We start from the raw sequence: 16,435 nt of genomic DNA on the forward strand, positions 1-16,435 counted from the left end.
GGCACAGATATACTACGGTATCTGTCAGATGATAGCCTTCTTTTTGATTTCACTTAGAAATATTACACAGGTAACACAGAATTGTTTTGGAACTGAATCTGAAAGCACCAAATGAAAACTAAAGTTGTCACCAGAATTGATGGAAATTATCTTTTCGAACACACACACACACACACACACACAAGATCTTTATTTGTATGGAAAGCCAGAAATAGCTTCATTTCTGACCTATCTCTAATCCTGAATTACTGAATGCATTGTTTGGGTTTTTCTTAATACAGACAAAATAATTCCTGATAAACAGCTTTGCAAATGCTTATTTTATTTCTTAAAAAAGGGAGTTAAGATAGTACAAGGCACACAAATGGGCACAGGACTGTACTTAAATCCTAGGCTTTGGGCTTGATACTTTCAGCCGAGCGTGACACAGGAATTCCATTTATGTGTCTGTGCCACCCATCTGTGCTTTAGTTTTTCTGCTTTTAAAACAGGCCTCTTTGTTACGGTTGTGTCTCAAGAATTAAGTCAGCTAGAAAATGGGGGAAAATATTAAAGGGAAAAAATACTGCAACAGCAATAATACTTCTAATAAACACTCAACTACTTCTGTTTGCTGTAATATGTTGAAAATATGCACTCAGTAAGATTTTTAAAAATAATTTTAAAATAAAATATATGCTTTTGGGACGTTTTTTTTAAAGTACCAATATCCTCCCTTGGGCAGCACTGGAGGTGGTTCAGTGCCAGAGCGATAGCCGTAAGGTTAGCTCTCCGGGCTGTACCTTTTGTTCCCAAGACCAGCAGGGAATGGCAGCAATGCGGAAGCAGCAGTTTAGCTCCTGGGCACAAAGGAATCCTTAATGCCAATTAAAAACAGTCTTAATGAGTTCCAAAAGCAGCCCCCAAACCAGGCCTCCTCAGCCAAAAAAAAAAAAAAAAAGAAAAAAAAAGAAAGATGGGAAAGCAACATGTTGTAGGAAATGATGGAATTTTGAAAATCCCGTAAGAAAAGGGGAAACACCCTTTGCTTTCCCTGCTGCATCCTCAGCTCTCACTCAGTTAAAAGGGAATAAAAATGCAGAGGAGTAACTGGTGTAATGGTCCCATTCTGAAAGTGACTTTTGGCTAACTTGGGGATTGTTTGTGGTCAAAGTGTTATTTTTAACTAAAATGGCACTTCATAAAAATAACAAATTGTTGGCAACTATTGGTCTTTGAATTCTATTTCTAGTTCTAGTCTCTATTTCTGTTCCTCTTGGTTGCTTTTCTCCTAACAAATCAAACTTCAGGATTGCAGCAGGAAATTTAGATTTAACCTCAAGAGTCAATGTTTTGTCTCATGTCTGCTCTAATGTGATACAGATGTTGGAACTGCTGTACGTAACTCAAGATTTTATTGAGCTAGCCCTCCCTGCCTAATAGAAAACATAGCTAACTGCAATGCACATTAAACACAGATAATTTTGAAAGTGCTAAGCTTGAGAATTTTATAAATATATTTTTAAAATATTTGAGATATTACTTCAATTGCATATCATTCAGCTATTTGATGCTGCCATGGAGATACTGCCATAGAAAAGCAGCAGAGCGCCTTTTCTAATCTTTTGTAAAAGGAAATAACACAAGTAATTAAACACATAAAAATGCAATACCTGAAATTTTTCATTTGGATATTCTTTTTCCACATCTTGGTTTCTTCCTCTTTAAAAGATAATAAAAAATGCTGGAATTATACACTACCTATTGCATCTCTTCTTCGTGCTTTTGTTTTCTAACAGTCCTGATCTCCAGTATTCTTGGTGGTTTAGTTTTCCTTGTCTTTAGGTGCTGGGCTGACTGGAGCATGCTAAAGACTTAGGTATTTCTGTGATGAGTACTGAATGGTAAACACTGACATTTCTTGCAATCCTACTGTGCCATGTTGGCCACAGTACAAAGTAATCTAAAATAGGTCTTTCCTATGTTCATTCTTACTGCATCTTAATTTACCTTATTTCCATAAATGAGATAAAAGTTTGGTTGTGTTCTGTATAGACAAACATTATGCTATTTTGTAATTGGGATTTTTTTAAAGTTTAAACCAAAAAGTTTACATCATCAGAGACTGCTATTCTACCCTGTAACAAAATACTAATTTTGCATGAGTTTAGTGCACCTATGACAATCCTCAGGCCTTATAATATGAAAGACGTAGAAATATGCTCCACAGAGAATTTCCAAGCAGCAAACGGACCAGGTGGAAAACACTTGATACCTAGAAAAGAGCAAAAACCAAACCAAAACAAAGACTCCTCCAGGGAAACACAGAGCAGCGAATGTGTCACAGACCAAAGAAGAATTATGTACTTTCTCACCCCCTTGTTGACTAATACTGGCACTTTGTTTTTCACCTTCATCTGCACTTCCTGCTGGATATTTGTCTTTGTCCCTTAGAGGTACCAGAATATTGTGAATGTGCATGTTAGGGCCTCGTGCAGGGGTCTTCGGTTAGCTTGAGGGCTCACAGCTGCTACGTTGGTGATCCCAGAGGTGGTTAACAAAATTCCTTGTCTTCTGCTGCTTAACTCTTAGCTCCAGGAAGGTCACAACTCTATTAAAAAAAAAAAATCGCTCATTCAAATGATGGCTATGGCAAGAGCTGTGACAATGAAGTCATTTCATGGTCATTATATCAGCAAAGTAGGCCATTAGGTGAATTAGTATTTTAAACTATAAGGCTATAATTTCCCCAGTAATATGGGCCGCATGGTTTGTTGTTAATTGTCCTGCCCTATCCCATTTGAAAGTGTTTGATGTCAGACCTGTTTCCTTCTCCAGGAACAAAGAGCAGCTAGGAAAACAGGGCCAGGAGCTTCCTCGGCTCCTGCAGAGGATCTGTACTGCAGATGCCTGATCCTACCTAGTAACTATAGCATCATTGCTAACGCTCTTCCAGGTCTTGTCACTCATTACGCAGGAACATCAGCAACTCTTTCTACTAACTAAATTTTGAAAAAATAAGGGAAGCTATGTTATTGCCCATATCCTCTAAACTCAGTTTATATACTGAGGACAGGAGTACTGAGTCATGTTATAAATATCAGACTGTCTCTGTTATCAGGGGAGAAACCTGTGAGGCCATCTTCACTGCATGACTGTAAATCATTGCATCTCAATCTTTTTTTTTTCCAGGCTTCAGTTTATTTCTTTCATTTCCACAAACACTATACAACATTCACAGGTAAGTGTATTAGCATTAAATAATTTCTATCCCCTCCTGTTTAACTGAGTGTATTTAATGATTTCCTCACTTGAGAAATAAATGTAATGTTTGAAATGGCCTAGCTTCTTTCAGCCAGATCCTGTCCTGATAATGCGCGGTAGGGTTTTCCTGTGGTCAAGTTTTCAGAATCCGCCTGGCTTCTTTTCCATGTTTATAACTCTCTAGTTTTCCTTTCCCATGTCATTCTCCAGTCAGTCCCACCTGGATAGTAAGTTGATGAATGCTCTGTAGTTAAAGATAGCGTATTTTATTTGCAGTCAAGTGTGGTTTGTAAATTCTACCTGCTGTAGGTAAAATTCTGCAGCTGGCCATGCTCCACTCTGTCAACTAGTTTATTGTCGTTCAGAGCCATCTGTAAAACTCTTCTCCATATGAAGTCTGCAGATGTCTGCTATCAGATACAGGCTAGGCAGGTGGCAAACTGTGATTACTGCTAACAGTTAGCTTACTGCACCTAGAAATTTTATCCACAGCTAATTTGTGCTTTGATGGCCTGTATTAATGCTGTCCTGCCTTTTTCCATACTTGCTTACTCATTTCACTCATCTGTCACATCAGGTCTCTCAGAGTCTACGTGTCCTGGGGCGGGGGGGGGGGGGGAGGGACTGTCACTCCCTGTCTTGAGGAATTAGTAGAAATGAATACTAATGTTTAAATTTGGAAGAGAATACAAAACAGTAATACATAGTGCCTAAACCACCCTTTTCACATTGCAGTACTCCCTGTAGTTTATAAAAGCATGAATAGTCTTGAATCTGGGGCAGGAGAAGTGGAAAATCAGGAGATCTGGGGCAGGAGAGGTTGAGGGAACTGCAGAAAGGCAGAGAAACCTGGAGGGGGAGGAGAGCACCTCTGGCACCACCAAGGCCCGCTAGCAGCATCATTTAATCTGAGGAATGCTTAGTTTTTGCTTTCTTCCCTCTTCTTTCAGGACTTTGGTGTAGTGTTTTCCTTCTCATGTCATGATCTGACCTATTTTCTCTCAGGCCTTCTGGTGGGATTTCTCGTTCCTTGAAACAGAAGAGCACAGTAATTCTAAACATCCCATCGAGATTGCTTGGACTCTCAAATTATTTGATGATGAAGAATTTGAGTTTTTCCAATAACCTTCTCCTGTTCTTCATCATGCTACCAGTTCTCAAGTCTTATTTTATTGGAAGAATATTGGTTTTTAGAATGAGGGAAATACTTACTGGATTTTTGTCTAGCTACTTTTTATAAACACAAATACTCAGACATTTTAAACAAGACATTTCCCAGTACACATCAAACAGAATTTTCTGAACCACGATTATGAAGAATTGATTTATTCATAGTGAACTTTAGTGAATTAAACCTTCCATTCATTTAGTAGCCTCTCAATAGGAATTTTACTTGAGTGAGAAGGATGCAAAAGCTATTGATCTTGCAGTTAGCCTCTCCCTAGCTGACAGAAAATACAGTCCATCATTACTACCTGTAATGTGACTACCGTTAGAAGGAAGCTTAAAATATCCAAGAAAATATCCAAGAAGACACAGTAAATCAATAATTTGCATGTACTATAATTAGGAAAAAAAAAAAACAAAAGAACAACCCACTTTTAGGCAAGTTTGCTGCAGGATGATGTAGCAGCATCACTCTGGACGTAGACAAAATCACTATCTGCCAGTCGTGTGCATGACTGTTGCCTCTGAAAATGTTTGGGCCTTATTGGCTGAAGTCATTTCTGTGTCTCATGAAGTTTAGTGATCTACAAATTTATATATTTTAAATTCACAGCAAGTCTATGTGCTATGCCTTTGGATGATAACAAGAGTAACAGAGCTACTGCAGCTCACTTTGTGCAAGCTTAGTAGTTTATTGTGAGACAGTGATGAATAGGTGAAGCTGACCAGAAGCTAATGAATAAAACGTAATTTTAGCCCAGAAATAAATGTTACTAGGGTATCTCACAGATTGTCTTCAAGTATCTGGGTATCTAACATGTTTGCACAGGTAGTCTTGTTTGTGAGATATATTCTTGAGGCTGGAGTTTGAATTTAATGTGGGGAAATAGACTGGATAAATTTTCTTACTCCGTAAAATCATTGTATTTATTTACAGAGCACATTTAAAGAAAACACTGAAGAATGATTCTTTGTATGAAGGACTGCTACCTCTTGTGTCACCTCTGTTGCTGTTCATTCTTCTTACAGTCTGGGTTGCTTTATCACCAGGCAACATATTAGCAAAGCAACCAAGATTGTTTTTGTGGATGGTTGGGGTTACTTTCTCAAATGTTATTGTAAGTATATTTGTCGTGATGGTATGTATTTAGAGATAGCTTTCTGTCAGTGAGACTTCTAGTTTTACATGAATAAAAATAAGGGAACGGGAACTGTAGTTAAAACTCAGCAGAATCACTTACACTGCTCCTCCACCTCTGTGTTATGCTCTCTCTTGTAAATATAAACCACACTGCAGCAGTTATCCAGAGTAGTGAAACTTGCAGTACTGGATTTTGGATATTTATTCTATGACAGCATAAAATTTTTATGAGTTTTTCTTTCTTTCTTTTTTTTTCCCCAGAGTTTTATGAACAACCCTAGAGAGGCTTTACTTCCACAGATATAACAGATATTCACCAACTCATAAGCGGAACCAGAGACTTGGCTAAGTACAATAAAGCTAAATACAGACACAGATTTACCAGCAAGAGCAGGAGCGGCTGTGGCCTTCCCTGCTGTTCTGCCCATTAATGTGGTGCAGGCACAGTTCAACTGATCTCGTATTTCCCCTTCACCATTCAGTATGAGGTACCACTGACAGCAGCTTTTAGGGAAAAACATTTAATGATACAGGGGCCTTGCAGTGGCTTTCTGCCCAGAGGTTAGTTTCTCCTATACAACATCATCACTGTGACCAGTTTCCCTCTTTTTAATGCCAGCGGGGGAATGTAAACGTTGGTGAAGCCAGACAGTAAAGCTGGCCTTTGCAGGTAACCCTGGGCTTTCCTGTTTGGCTGCTAGGAGAGGCGGGGTGAGCAGCAGCCAGGTACAAAAGTGTTCCTCCGGTTGGCACTGAAATACCCTGAGGGATTGGGACTATTGTTATTTTAGGAACATAGTCTCCAACACCATCTAAAAAACCCTGTCACTGAGCACCACTACATCCAACTTAGAAAGTGAAAGTCTTAGAGTTCCCTGAATGGTGAGAGAGATCTTTGAAAATGCAGGATTTTAAAATGGAAAGCATAATCCCACTAGAAATTTGTATTGAGGAATGGAAAAGAAATCAGAACTGTGATGCTTGTTAGGTGCATTCTATGAGTGTGTGCTTCTGAGGCTCCAAAATCAAACAGTTCTCTCTTACGGACTTAATCTTGCAAGAACTGACATTTTTATTTCATGAATTATAAGTTTTATTGTGTGAATTTTTCATTGCTTACTGTATCCCTTTCTCTTAAGAGAAGAGCACATATTCCTAAATGAGAAATACAATTTTGTACTAGTGAGGAAAGTGCTTCCAGAGCTTGACAGATGGCAGGTTCTGCATATACATTTTTAAACAAGCAAGAGCAATTGTGGCAGGATGCTTGCGGAAAAAAAATAGTAAGGCAGACCAGAAGTGTCTTAGTAGGCTGCAGTTTATTAGATGTTGAGTATAATGCATATTCCTAAGGCCTTGTTTTTTCCTTTTACCAAAACAACTACTGTATTATTAGAGGTTTACATGAATTAAAAATGTATGTGTTTTAGATTGAAATTTATAACATTTTAAAAGCAAAAATAAGCCCATATTTCCTTTTTTACCTCCTCTGCTACCACCTCCTCTGCTACCTTATACACCCTTTTCCTTCAGCAACAGAGTAAAGGTTGTCATAGCAATGCTTTCTTTCTGCATGATATTCTGACACATTGGGTGTTCATTATCTGTTCTGTAGACCACAAAGTGCAGCCTACATTTCTCTACCTGCCAGTATCTTGAACTTCTCATGCCTTTAACAACATATTTAGTTGCCCAGTAGATGCTTTTAGCTAAGCGCCTGGTTTTGAACGTGACCTCTCAACTCTGCAATGTCAAAACAAGCAAAGAAGGCTTCAGCCTCTTGGGAAAAGGAAGAAAGAAGGACTTGCAGCATGAGGATTTGAAAGATGGGCATTTTCCATCTTTTCAGTTAAAGTAAGGGAAAAAGCTTGCAAGGCAGCCAGAAAAAGAAAACTGCCTATCTCTGAGAGGAGAGCTACTGTTTCCAGTCCCCGGCAGTGAGAGCAGGACTGCCTGCCGGGGTGACTGCCTGCCTTTCCCAGGAGTTCAGGCTCTGCTTTGACATTTGCATAGTGTCATATCATCGAGATAGCTCAGAAACACCTGCCTCTGAGTGCATACCCACACAGTGTAACTCACTTCCCATTTAGCAAGCCCTCGGAGGCAAGATTTCCAATCTGAGTTAAGGATTCGGGCCCCACGGAGGAGCCCACCCTGGACTCTGGTCCTTCCAAAGATTTTGAGCTCCTCTGAAGCCAGCTCCCTTCAGTTCTGCCTTCACCTCCTTGGCACTGTGGCTGCCTGGTCCCTGTCCTCTTGCCCCCTGCATACTTGCTAGCGTTGCAAGACTGAAGGCGACAAGGACTGACAAGTGCGGGATGTAACTCCTCTGGCAGTGATGCCTCTTTCCATCCTGCGTCTCCTGACTTCAGTGCTCTTAACTTCCAGTGCTGGTCTTGTCTCACTTTTAGAGTGAGTCTGTGCTTCAGGAGCAGGGGGACTAAGGACTTGAGGGAGAAGCAGAGAGCATACTCCATTTTGCAGCCTTGTGATTGTGAAACTGTTGTGGGTGTTTACTGTAGGTCACCTGATCAGGAAGAGAAAGTCGATGAGGCCTTCTACAGACAGTAGTAGCCTGCAGGCCCTGGTTCTCATCGGGGACTTCAACCACACTAATACCTGCTGGGAAGACAATGCTGCTAGGCACTGCTCTGCAGTCCAGAGGGTTCCTGCAGAGCACTGATGATAACTTTTTAGACACAGGTGGTAGAGGAGCCAACGAGGAGAAGTACACTGCTGGACCTTGTGCTAACAAACAAACAAGGAGGCAAGAGGCACAAACTGAAACATGGGAAGCTCCACCTGAATATAAGGAAGAACTTTATTGTGAGAGTGACAGAGCACTGGAACAGGTTGCCCAGAAAAGTTGGGATATCTTCTCTGGAGATATTCAAAACCAGCCTGGATATGATCCTGTGCAATATGCTCTAGGAGACCCTGCTTGGCCGGGGGGGGGGGGGGGGGGGGGGGGGGGGGGGTTGGACTAGATGATCTTCAGAGGTCCCTTCTAACCGTTCTGTAATTCCAAGCATTCTGTGATTCTGTGACTCATTGGAGATGTGAAGGTTGGGGGCAGCCTTGGCTACAGTGACCATGAGATGGTGGAGTTCAGGATCCTGTGAGGAGGAAGCAGGGCGATAAGTAGGATTGCAACCTTAGGCTTCAGGAGAGTGGACTTTGGCCTCTTCAGGGAACTGCTTGGAGGAATCTCATGTCCTAGAAGGAAGTGGGGGTGAGGGACCAAGACAGCTGGTTAATATTCAAACATCACTTCCTCCAAACTCAAGAGCGATACATCTCTTTGAGTAAGATGTCAAGCAAAGGGGGCAGGAGACCTGCAGGGATGAACAAAGAGCTCCTGGCAAAAGTCAAACAGAAAAAGAAAGTACACAGAATGTGGAAAAGGGGACAGGCCACGCAGGAGGAATATAAGAACATCATCAGAGTGTGCAGGGATGCAACATGGAAAGCTAAGGCCCATTTGGAATTAAATCTGGCAAGGGATGTCATGGACAACAAGAAGGGCTTCTTCAAATGCATCAGTAGCAAGAGGAGGACTAGGAAAAATGTGGGCCCACTGCTGAATGCAGTGGGTGCCCTAGTGACAAGGGATACAGAGAGGGCAGAGTAACTGAATGCCTTCTTTGCTTCAGTCTTTACTGCTAAGTCCAGCCCTCAGGAACCCCAGAGCTTGGAGACAAGAGAGAAAGGAAGACTTTCCCTTGATTGAGAAGGATCAAGTTAAAGATCTTGACACCCACAAATCCATGGGCCCTGATGGGATGAAACCACAGATGCTGAGGGAGCTGGCGAATGTTGTTCCTAGGCTGCTCTCCATCATTTTTGAAAGGTCATGGAGAACAGGAGAGGCATCTGAAGACTGAAAGAAAGCCAATGTCCCTCCAGTCTTCAAAAAGGGCAAGAAGGAGGCCCCAGGAAACTACAGGCTGGTAAGCCTCCCTCCAAATGTGACGGAACAGCTCATCCTGAATATCATCTCCAAGCATATGGAGGAAAAGAAAGTGGTCAGGAATAGTCAGCATGGATTCACCATGGGGAAATCCTGCTTAACCAATCGGATGGCCCTCTATGATGGAATGATTGGCTGGGTAGATGAGGGGAGAGCAGTGGACGTTGTGTACGTTGACTTCAGCAAGGCTTTTGACACAGTCTCCCATAACATCCTCCTAGATAAGATCAGGAGTGTGGGTTAGATGAGTGGACAGTGAGGTGGATTGAGAACTGGCTGAAAGGCAGAGCTCAGAGAGTCATCATCAGTGGTGCAGAGTTTAGCTGGGGGCCTGTAGCTAGTGGTGTCCCTCAGGGCTCAGTACTGGGTTCAGTCTTGTTCAACTTCTTCATCAACGACCTGAATGAGGGGATGGAGTGCCTCCTCAGCAAGTTTGCAGATGATACCAAGCTGGGAGGAGTGGCTGACACACCTGAGGGCTGTGCTGCCATTTAGAGAGAGACCTGGCCAGGCTGGAGAGCTGGGTGGAGAGGAACCTCCTGAGGTTCAACAAGGGCAAGTGCAGAGTCCTGCACCTAGGGAAAAATAACCTTGGGGAACCAGTACAAGCTGGGGGCTGACCAGCTCTGGAGAGCAGCTCTGCAGAGAAGGACCTGGGCATGCTGGTGGATGACAAGTCGACCATGAGCCAGCAGTGTGCCCTTGTGGCCAAGAAGGCCAATGGTCTCCTGGGGTGCATTGGGAAGACTGTTGCCAGCAGGTGGAGGGAGGTGATCCTGCCCCTCTACTCAGCCCTGGGGAGACCTCATCTCAAGTACTGTGTCCAGTTCTGGGCTCCCCAGGGCAAGAGAGACATGGAGCTGCTGGAGAGAGTCCTGCATAGGGCTACAAAGATGATCAGAGGGCTGGAGCACCTGCCCTATGAGGAACGGCTGCGAGAGCTGGGCCTCTTCAGCCTGGGGAAGAGAAGGCTGAGGGGGGATCTTATCAATGTGTACAAGTACCTGAAGGGAGGTGTCCAGGGGACAGGGCCAGACTCTTTTCAGTTGTCCCATGTGACAGGACAAGAGGCAATGGGCAGAAATTGAAGCACAGGAAGTTCTGCCTGAACGTGAGGGGGAATTTCTTCGCTGTGAGAGTGACGGAGTCTCCTTCTCTGGAGGTATTCAAGGCCGCCTGGATGTGGTCCTGCGCAATGTGCTCTAGGAGACCCTCCTTGAGCAGGGAGGTTGGGCTAGATGATCTCCAGAGGTCCCTTCCACCCTCAAGCCTTCTGTCTGATTTTGTGTGATTCTGTGATATGTTAAAGGTGAATTGCTCCAAACATTAATAAGAAATCTTTATGTAAAATAGAGTACTGTACTTAACATGGTGTAATAATGGTTGAAAACATTTTGAAATCCATTCGCTGGATAGGTCCAATCATTCAGCAAAAAACCCCTCAACAAACAAAAGAAAAAAACCTCCAAACCTCTGTATATTCATATACTAGAGAGAGTGCTTTAGCACTTCCTGATAGTCTCTGGAACAAATCCCAAAGGATCATAAAATTGATGTTATTTAAAAAATTCATTCATAATCAATACTGATAATGCATTATAAGCAAATATGTTTATATTAGGTACAAGTGCTGAATTCTCTACATTATTGAAAGTTAATTAATTTTTCATATTTTATTTTTGCATTCTTCAGCTTCCACAGCACAAGGAGTAAAGCGCATATTTTTTTTCCCTATGGTGGTTTCATTCAGACTCCTACTGTTACCGCCAAGCACTGCATAGGGATTGAATAGCATACATATATATATATATATATATATAAAAACTATTTTAACTATTTTAACCATAATTTTAAACACATTTAAATTCTGAGTGAAATATAAAATGATAAAGTATTTCAGATGTGCCTAAATTCTGTTTTCAGTAAAGAGCCTAGGCAATGAGACAGATATCTTAAGGAGCTGAGAAAAACTCTTAGCTGCCTGACTATTTGAAAATCTGACCTTCGGCAGAGCTCATCTCGTTGCATTTCTAGAGCTCCATGAAATGCGGCTGAGGGTTTTCGGTTGAATCCTCCATCGTGCATTCATTTCCTGCCACGCGGCGAGGGATCCCTTACCTGCCCTCGCAGCTGCTTCGTCGGGGCTCCGATCGCCATAGCTGAGCCCAGGGAGTGGTGTTTCCTGGGGGCGTTTGAGTATATGAAGGAGTGCTAGAAAAGAAGGAGAGAGGCAGGTATTGCTGCCCCGCTCTGGCATCCGGCGAAGCAGAATACGTTTCTGTCCTGCCGTGTGATGAAAGCAGCTCCGCCGGGGAGCAAGCGGTGGCGTATTCAGTTTGGGGTTGCAGCTTTACGATTCGGTGTGAAAGCCTGAAATGTCAGGCAAATTCCCCTTTTGCAAACTTGTACTTCGGCTCGTAAAGCGTAGCCCGGCAAAGCGCTTGTCTCCATCAGAGGTGCACGTTTTGAATCACTTATAAAGTCCTTCCAGAATCACAGAGCCCAAGGCACGGAGGTGATCGTTCGTAGCACTTTTCGTCCCGGAAACAAGCCCCATCCTGCACGCTAGCTGGCTCCCCCCACGGAGAACACGGCAGCAAAGGGGCAAACTTCCTCTAGAGCCCCTGGCGCTTCTCACCCGCCGCCTTTCCTTCCCGCAGTGCAGAGTGATCGTGTGCCAGATGAGCGGCACCAGGCCCCAGCTCTTCCACTGGTTCCTGTTCCCGCTGGCTCTCGTGGTCTACGCAGCGATCTCGGGGCTCCCGGGCTGGACGGAAGAGGCGGCGCTTGCCATCTTCACCGCCTTCGCCACGGCCGCGCACGTGCACTATGGCGTTTGCGTGGTGAGTGGGCGCTCGTGGAAGGGCAGGGGGGGATTACACGGGCTGCGGCACCCGGGAGCGATCTCCGTGCTAGCCCGCCGGGGCGCTGGGCAGGAACCTCCACGGGAATTACGCCTTGTTTTATTTTTTCTATTACTTGGTTGATTCGGTCTAAAGCAGAAGAAGGCGGAAGGAGCTGCCTTTTCGCCTGGACAGCAGCTGCAATGACGTGAGCCTTTCCGGCGAATTAACTAGTGACGGTTCAAACCTCGCTCCACCGTAATACTTACTGGAGCAATCTGTGCGTGTGGACCAGTTCCCCCAGCCACGCTCCCTTTTTTCCTTCCTCAGGTCACCTGAGTGAAAAACAGGAAGGTAAACTGCAAACTAAAAAGGCATCAAATTCATAAAGTGAGGTGGCTAACTTGGTTTTGTATCCGCAAGCAAAATAGATGTCCAGACTTCTGCTGTTTTCCTGGCCCTCTGGGAGCATCTCTCATGCTGGAGACACGAATGGGTTTCCAGGTCGTTCAGCCTTGCCAACACATTCGTGTGTCTGCTAGGTATCAGTGCTGTCATTTATTGCCACCTGAATTACTACTCAAATTCATTTTTCCCCAGTTAATGCCCTGGTTTTTCTACAGCACATTGTCAAATAATCCCTAGGAAAGTATCTTAACAGTGGGTTGTTTTCAGCTAAAACGTCCTGTATGGCAGAGGTGTTGTTTAGCGGGGATTTGGGCAGCACTCTTTCATTTAAGCTTTGCCGTTGGGCTGTAGGAGTTGCCGTTCCCTGCACTGGAAAGAGGCCTTCTGGCCGCAGCCGCCCGGGCACTGCAGGAGCTCGTGCAAGGGGCTCCATGCTCCTGCCAGCGAGGAATTACCTGGGGGTGAATTCAGCCACGCAGGAGCGGGCCCCGCTGCCCTGCTCCTTCGGGCCGGCCGTGCGCCGGGGCCGCAGGCGCTGAGCTCCCGCCGGGGCGGTGCGAGCGCCGGTTTGCTGTAACCTCTGCGCTTCATCCGTAGGGGAGGCAGCTGAGCGAGCACTTCCACATCTACGTCTTTTCGCTGAAGAAACGTGTCCAAGAGTGAACGTTCGCCCTATGGTCAGGTTGCAATGCTTCATGTGGAGATTCACAGCGCTTTTTCTGTGATAAATACTGGAATTAATCTGACTAAAACCAAAGAATAGAATAGGCCAGTTATTCAAGCCACTGCGACTATGAGCTATGCAGGAAGATGCTTCATCTCAGAGAAAATTCCTCCCAGCAGCGACGTGTTTACCAAGTTATTCAGCTGCTAATATTATTTATTCTCTTCACTAATGCGGTGTAACTACCCCCTCCAAAGCTTTTGCCGTCCTCCTTCTTGCCACTGTCGCTCCAAAGTCCTGGATCACTGCAGCCTGGGTTACACGGGATCTTTGGTATTTCATAACCAGCACTGGCTTCCTCCATCCGTGCCGGCTCCGTTTTCCACATTTCCGTGTTCGTTGCCTCACCTCTCATCTCTTCCGTACAGCCTCACGGGGGGCTGCCCACATTCAGGCCGCTCTTCACCTCCAACGAACGCATGAAGAAAAGAGAACAAGATGAGAAAAGGATGGGCACAGCAAAGCGCTTTCCAGAGCTCGTTAGCTGAGTGCCGGCTGACTGGCGTCTGTCCGCATGCAGCCTCCAGGCAGGAGCCAGTGGCCTTGACAGCTATTTTCTATGCAGTAACAAGCACTTTACTGATATTTAAGTACCAACAAACCTTTGACGATTCTCACATTCACTGCAAAACTAGTGTCTGACCGATAGGCTCAGCACACGGCTTTCTAAACTGGGAAGCGAGTGGTGGGAAATGGGCCAGGTTCGCTCATTCTGCATATTTTTAAACCTCATCTATCAGTGCAAAATGCTAAGCAAGTAATTATTTGCCTGTACTCTTGAATTAAATCTTGTGATTTTAGATAATGACTAAAAAAAACTGAGGCGAGTTTTTTAACACTAGACATTTACATGCAGATGTAAACTGCTCCCTTCATACGTAAGGTATGTAGGTTTTCTGCGTGCCTTGGCGGAAGGACGAGGGCTTTGAGTTTCGACTCTTTTCACGTGCTGCCCTCGCCAAAGGACTCTGTGGCCTTGAAGCACTAATGAAACAATCTGCCTGCTTCCCCATGAAACGTTATCTTATGTATCTTGCACAGAGGAATGTGATGGACTGACTGGCATTTTTGTTATATAGTTAAGTATCTGACTTGCCAGAAGCAGGGCAGAAGCAGAGTTGTTTAGCCAGTAAGCCTTAAGTTCACCTTTTTAAATTCTGAATATCTGTTTTTATCTTTTGCTTATTCATATTTTCCCCCAGTCAATGTTTTCTTACATCAGTACTGCTTATTAATATGTTCAGGTGAGCGCCTACTAGTTACATCTCCCACCTGTGCGTTACGTGAACTGCCCCGGTTCAGATTTGCGTGGCCAGTTACAGAAGGTGAGCTGCAGGTTTTCAAACCTACCACAAAGTTAGCAGAGTAGGTTTCCCCTGGCAGCTAAGTTAACATACAAGCCAGGAGACAAGTCTGCATAGCAGGTGACAGGAGAAGTGAGAGTTTGATATAGGCATGCACTCAGCAATCTCACTGTGCAACGAAGGTAAATGTCGAGGTGCCAGATATACTGGAAAAGTCTCACCTATTTTGGCCGCTTATTTTTAACCCGTTCATCAAGCATCTGGAGGAAGCCCTGATGAGAAAAGCATTAGAATACAGCAAACAATGTCTGGATTAAAAGTAGTTGTGTGGAAGAACTGCTTGGATAGGCCTTCCTGCTGTTCCCCATTTATTTATAAAACAGTTGGAAGTAAGGGACAATTTGATGCACTGTACTGGAATACTTCGAAAATACTTCAACAAGTAAAACTGTAAAACTTGAAAGCCACTGGCTTTCTAAGGAAAAGTATAGTATCAATTTTAAAAGTAATTAAGCTCTGACCAGCTTTTTTGTATTTCATATAGTCATAGCAAATAACTTTTTTTTTCCTTTTTAAAGCTACTTGTCAATAGAAGTTGTATAAAGACAAGTATAAACATAAATGCTGCATTGCACAGTGTATATACTGAATTGTTTGCCATCACAGATGGCAACTGGCTTAACAAAAGGAAATAAAGATGCTTTGGTCACAGGGTGGTACAGTACCAGATTTATTTTATAATGTCAGATAATAGCATGAAGAAGACTGGAGTTCAGTCTTCAGCCTTTCTTTAACCTGCTTTTTTCTTTTTGATCAGCTCAGCTCCTATACGGCAAAAAATTCTGAACTAGAAAAAAAATGGCTTTTTTTAATGCACGGAGCATTCACACAAGCGCATACACTCTACCCCGACTCCCACTCTCGTGAAGAGCAACGACGCGCCGTCTGCCCATCCGCTCTCCCCAGGGCCGGGCGGGCCGGGGCGCTCTGCGGCGCAGGAGGCTGCCCCCTCCCGCAGCTCCCATCCGTGGCGACGCAGCGATGCAGCAGCGACTGGGAATCTCAGCGACTTCGCTATAGCGTTCTCCTCACCGCCTGGCTTTTCCCCACTTCTTTGGCTCTTCATTACTTTTGCTTTTGCTGTATCTAAACTGAGTGATGCTAAATCAGATTTAGCGCTCTGAAATTGGAAGTGTTTGCCAGAAGAGTTTTCAGTGATTTTTGGTTTTTCTTTTTTTTCTTTTTTTTTTTAATTTGTGAAAAGTGACACAGTTGCTGGGTTCGTGCAGAAAGAAACACGCCTACACACACACAGGGGAAATGAACCTTTTTCTTCCTGCTCCCATACACAGTCAATAAAGAAGCAATTAAATATATGTGTTTAAAACAGGCAAGTATTATTTGAGAAAGTTTTGAATAGTCTCTTGAGCTAGACAGATTTTCACATATATTTTTTTATTAAATATGTAAAAAGATAAACGCAAGTCAAGTTATTCACATATTCAGACAAAAATCTACTCTACCATGCGACAATTTGTGGATAATGTAAAATGACTGATACATCTGAATAAGACTTTTTGTATCTATTATGCCATTACTTATCTATTTATAATTAACAATACATATGTTTACATT

General features: G+C 43.6%; 1 protein-coding gene across 1 annotated transcript in view; it reads left to right on the forward strand.

Moving 5' to 3' along the window:
* The window catches only part of LOC146589384 (ethanolaminephosphotransferase 1-like), a 57,398-nt gene extending 41,889 nt beyond the window's left edge, over positions 1-15,509 (forward strand). The window contains exons 7-10 of the mRNA XM_085316262.1: positions 3,172-3,220; positions 5,348-5,528; positions 12,182-12,364; positions 13,370-15,509. Coding sequence (XP_085172388.1) covers positions 3,172-3,220; positions 5,348-5,528; positions 12,182-12,364; positions 13,370-13,435 — 479 coding nt within the window. The 3' untranslated portion in view covers positions 13,436-15,509. The remainder of the gene's footprint in view (positions 1-3,171; positions 3,221-5,347; positions 5,529-12,181; positions 12,365-13,369) is intronic.
* The last annotated feature ends 926 nt before the right edge of the window (positions 15,510-16,435 follow it).

Source organism: Rhea americana, unplaced genomic scaffold (assembly GCF_003343005.1).
Source record: "Rhea americana isolate MKP2758 unplaced genomic scaffold, rheAme1 scaffold_46, whole genome shotgun sequence".
Taxonomy (NCBI): domain Eukaryota; kingdom Metazoa; phylum Chordata; class Aves; order Rheiformes; family Rheidae; genus Rhea; species Rhea americana.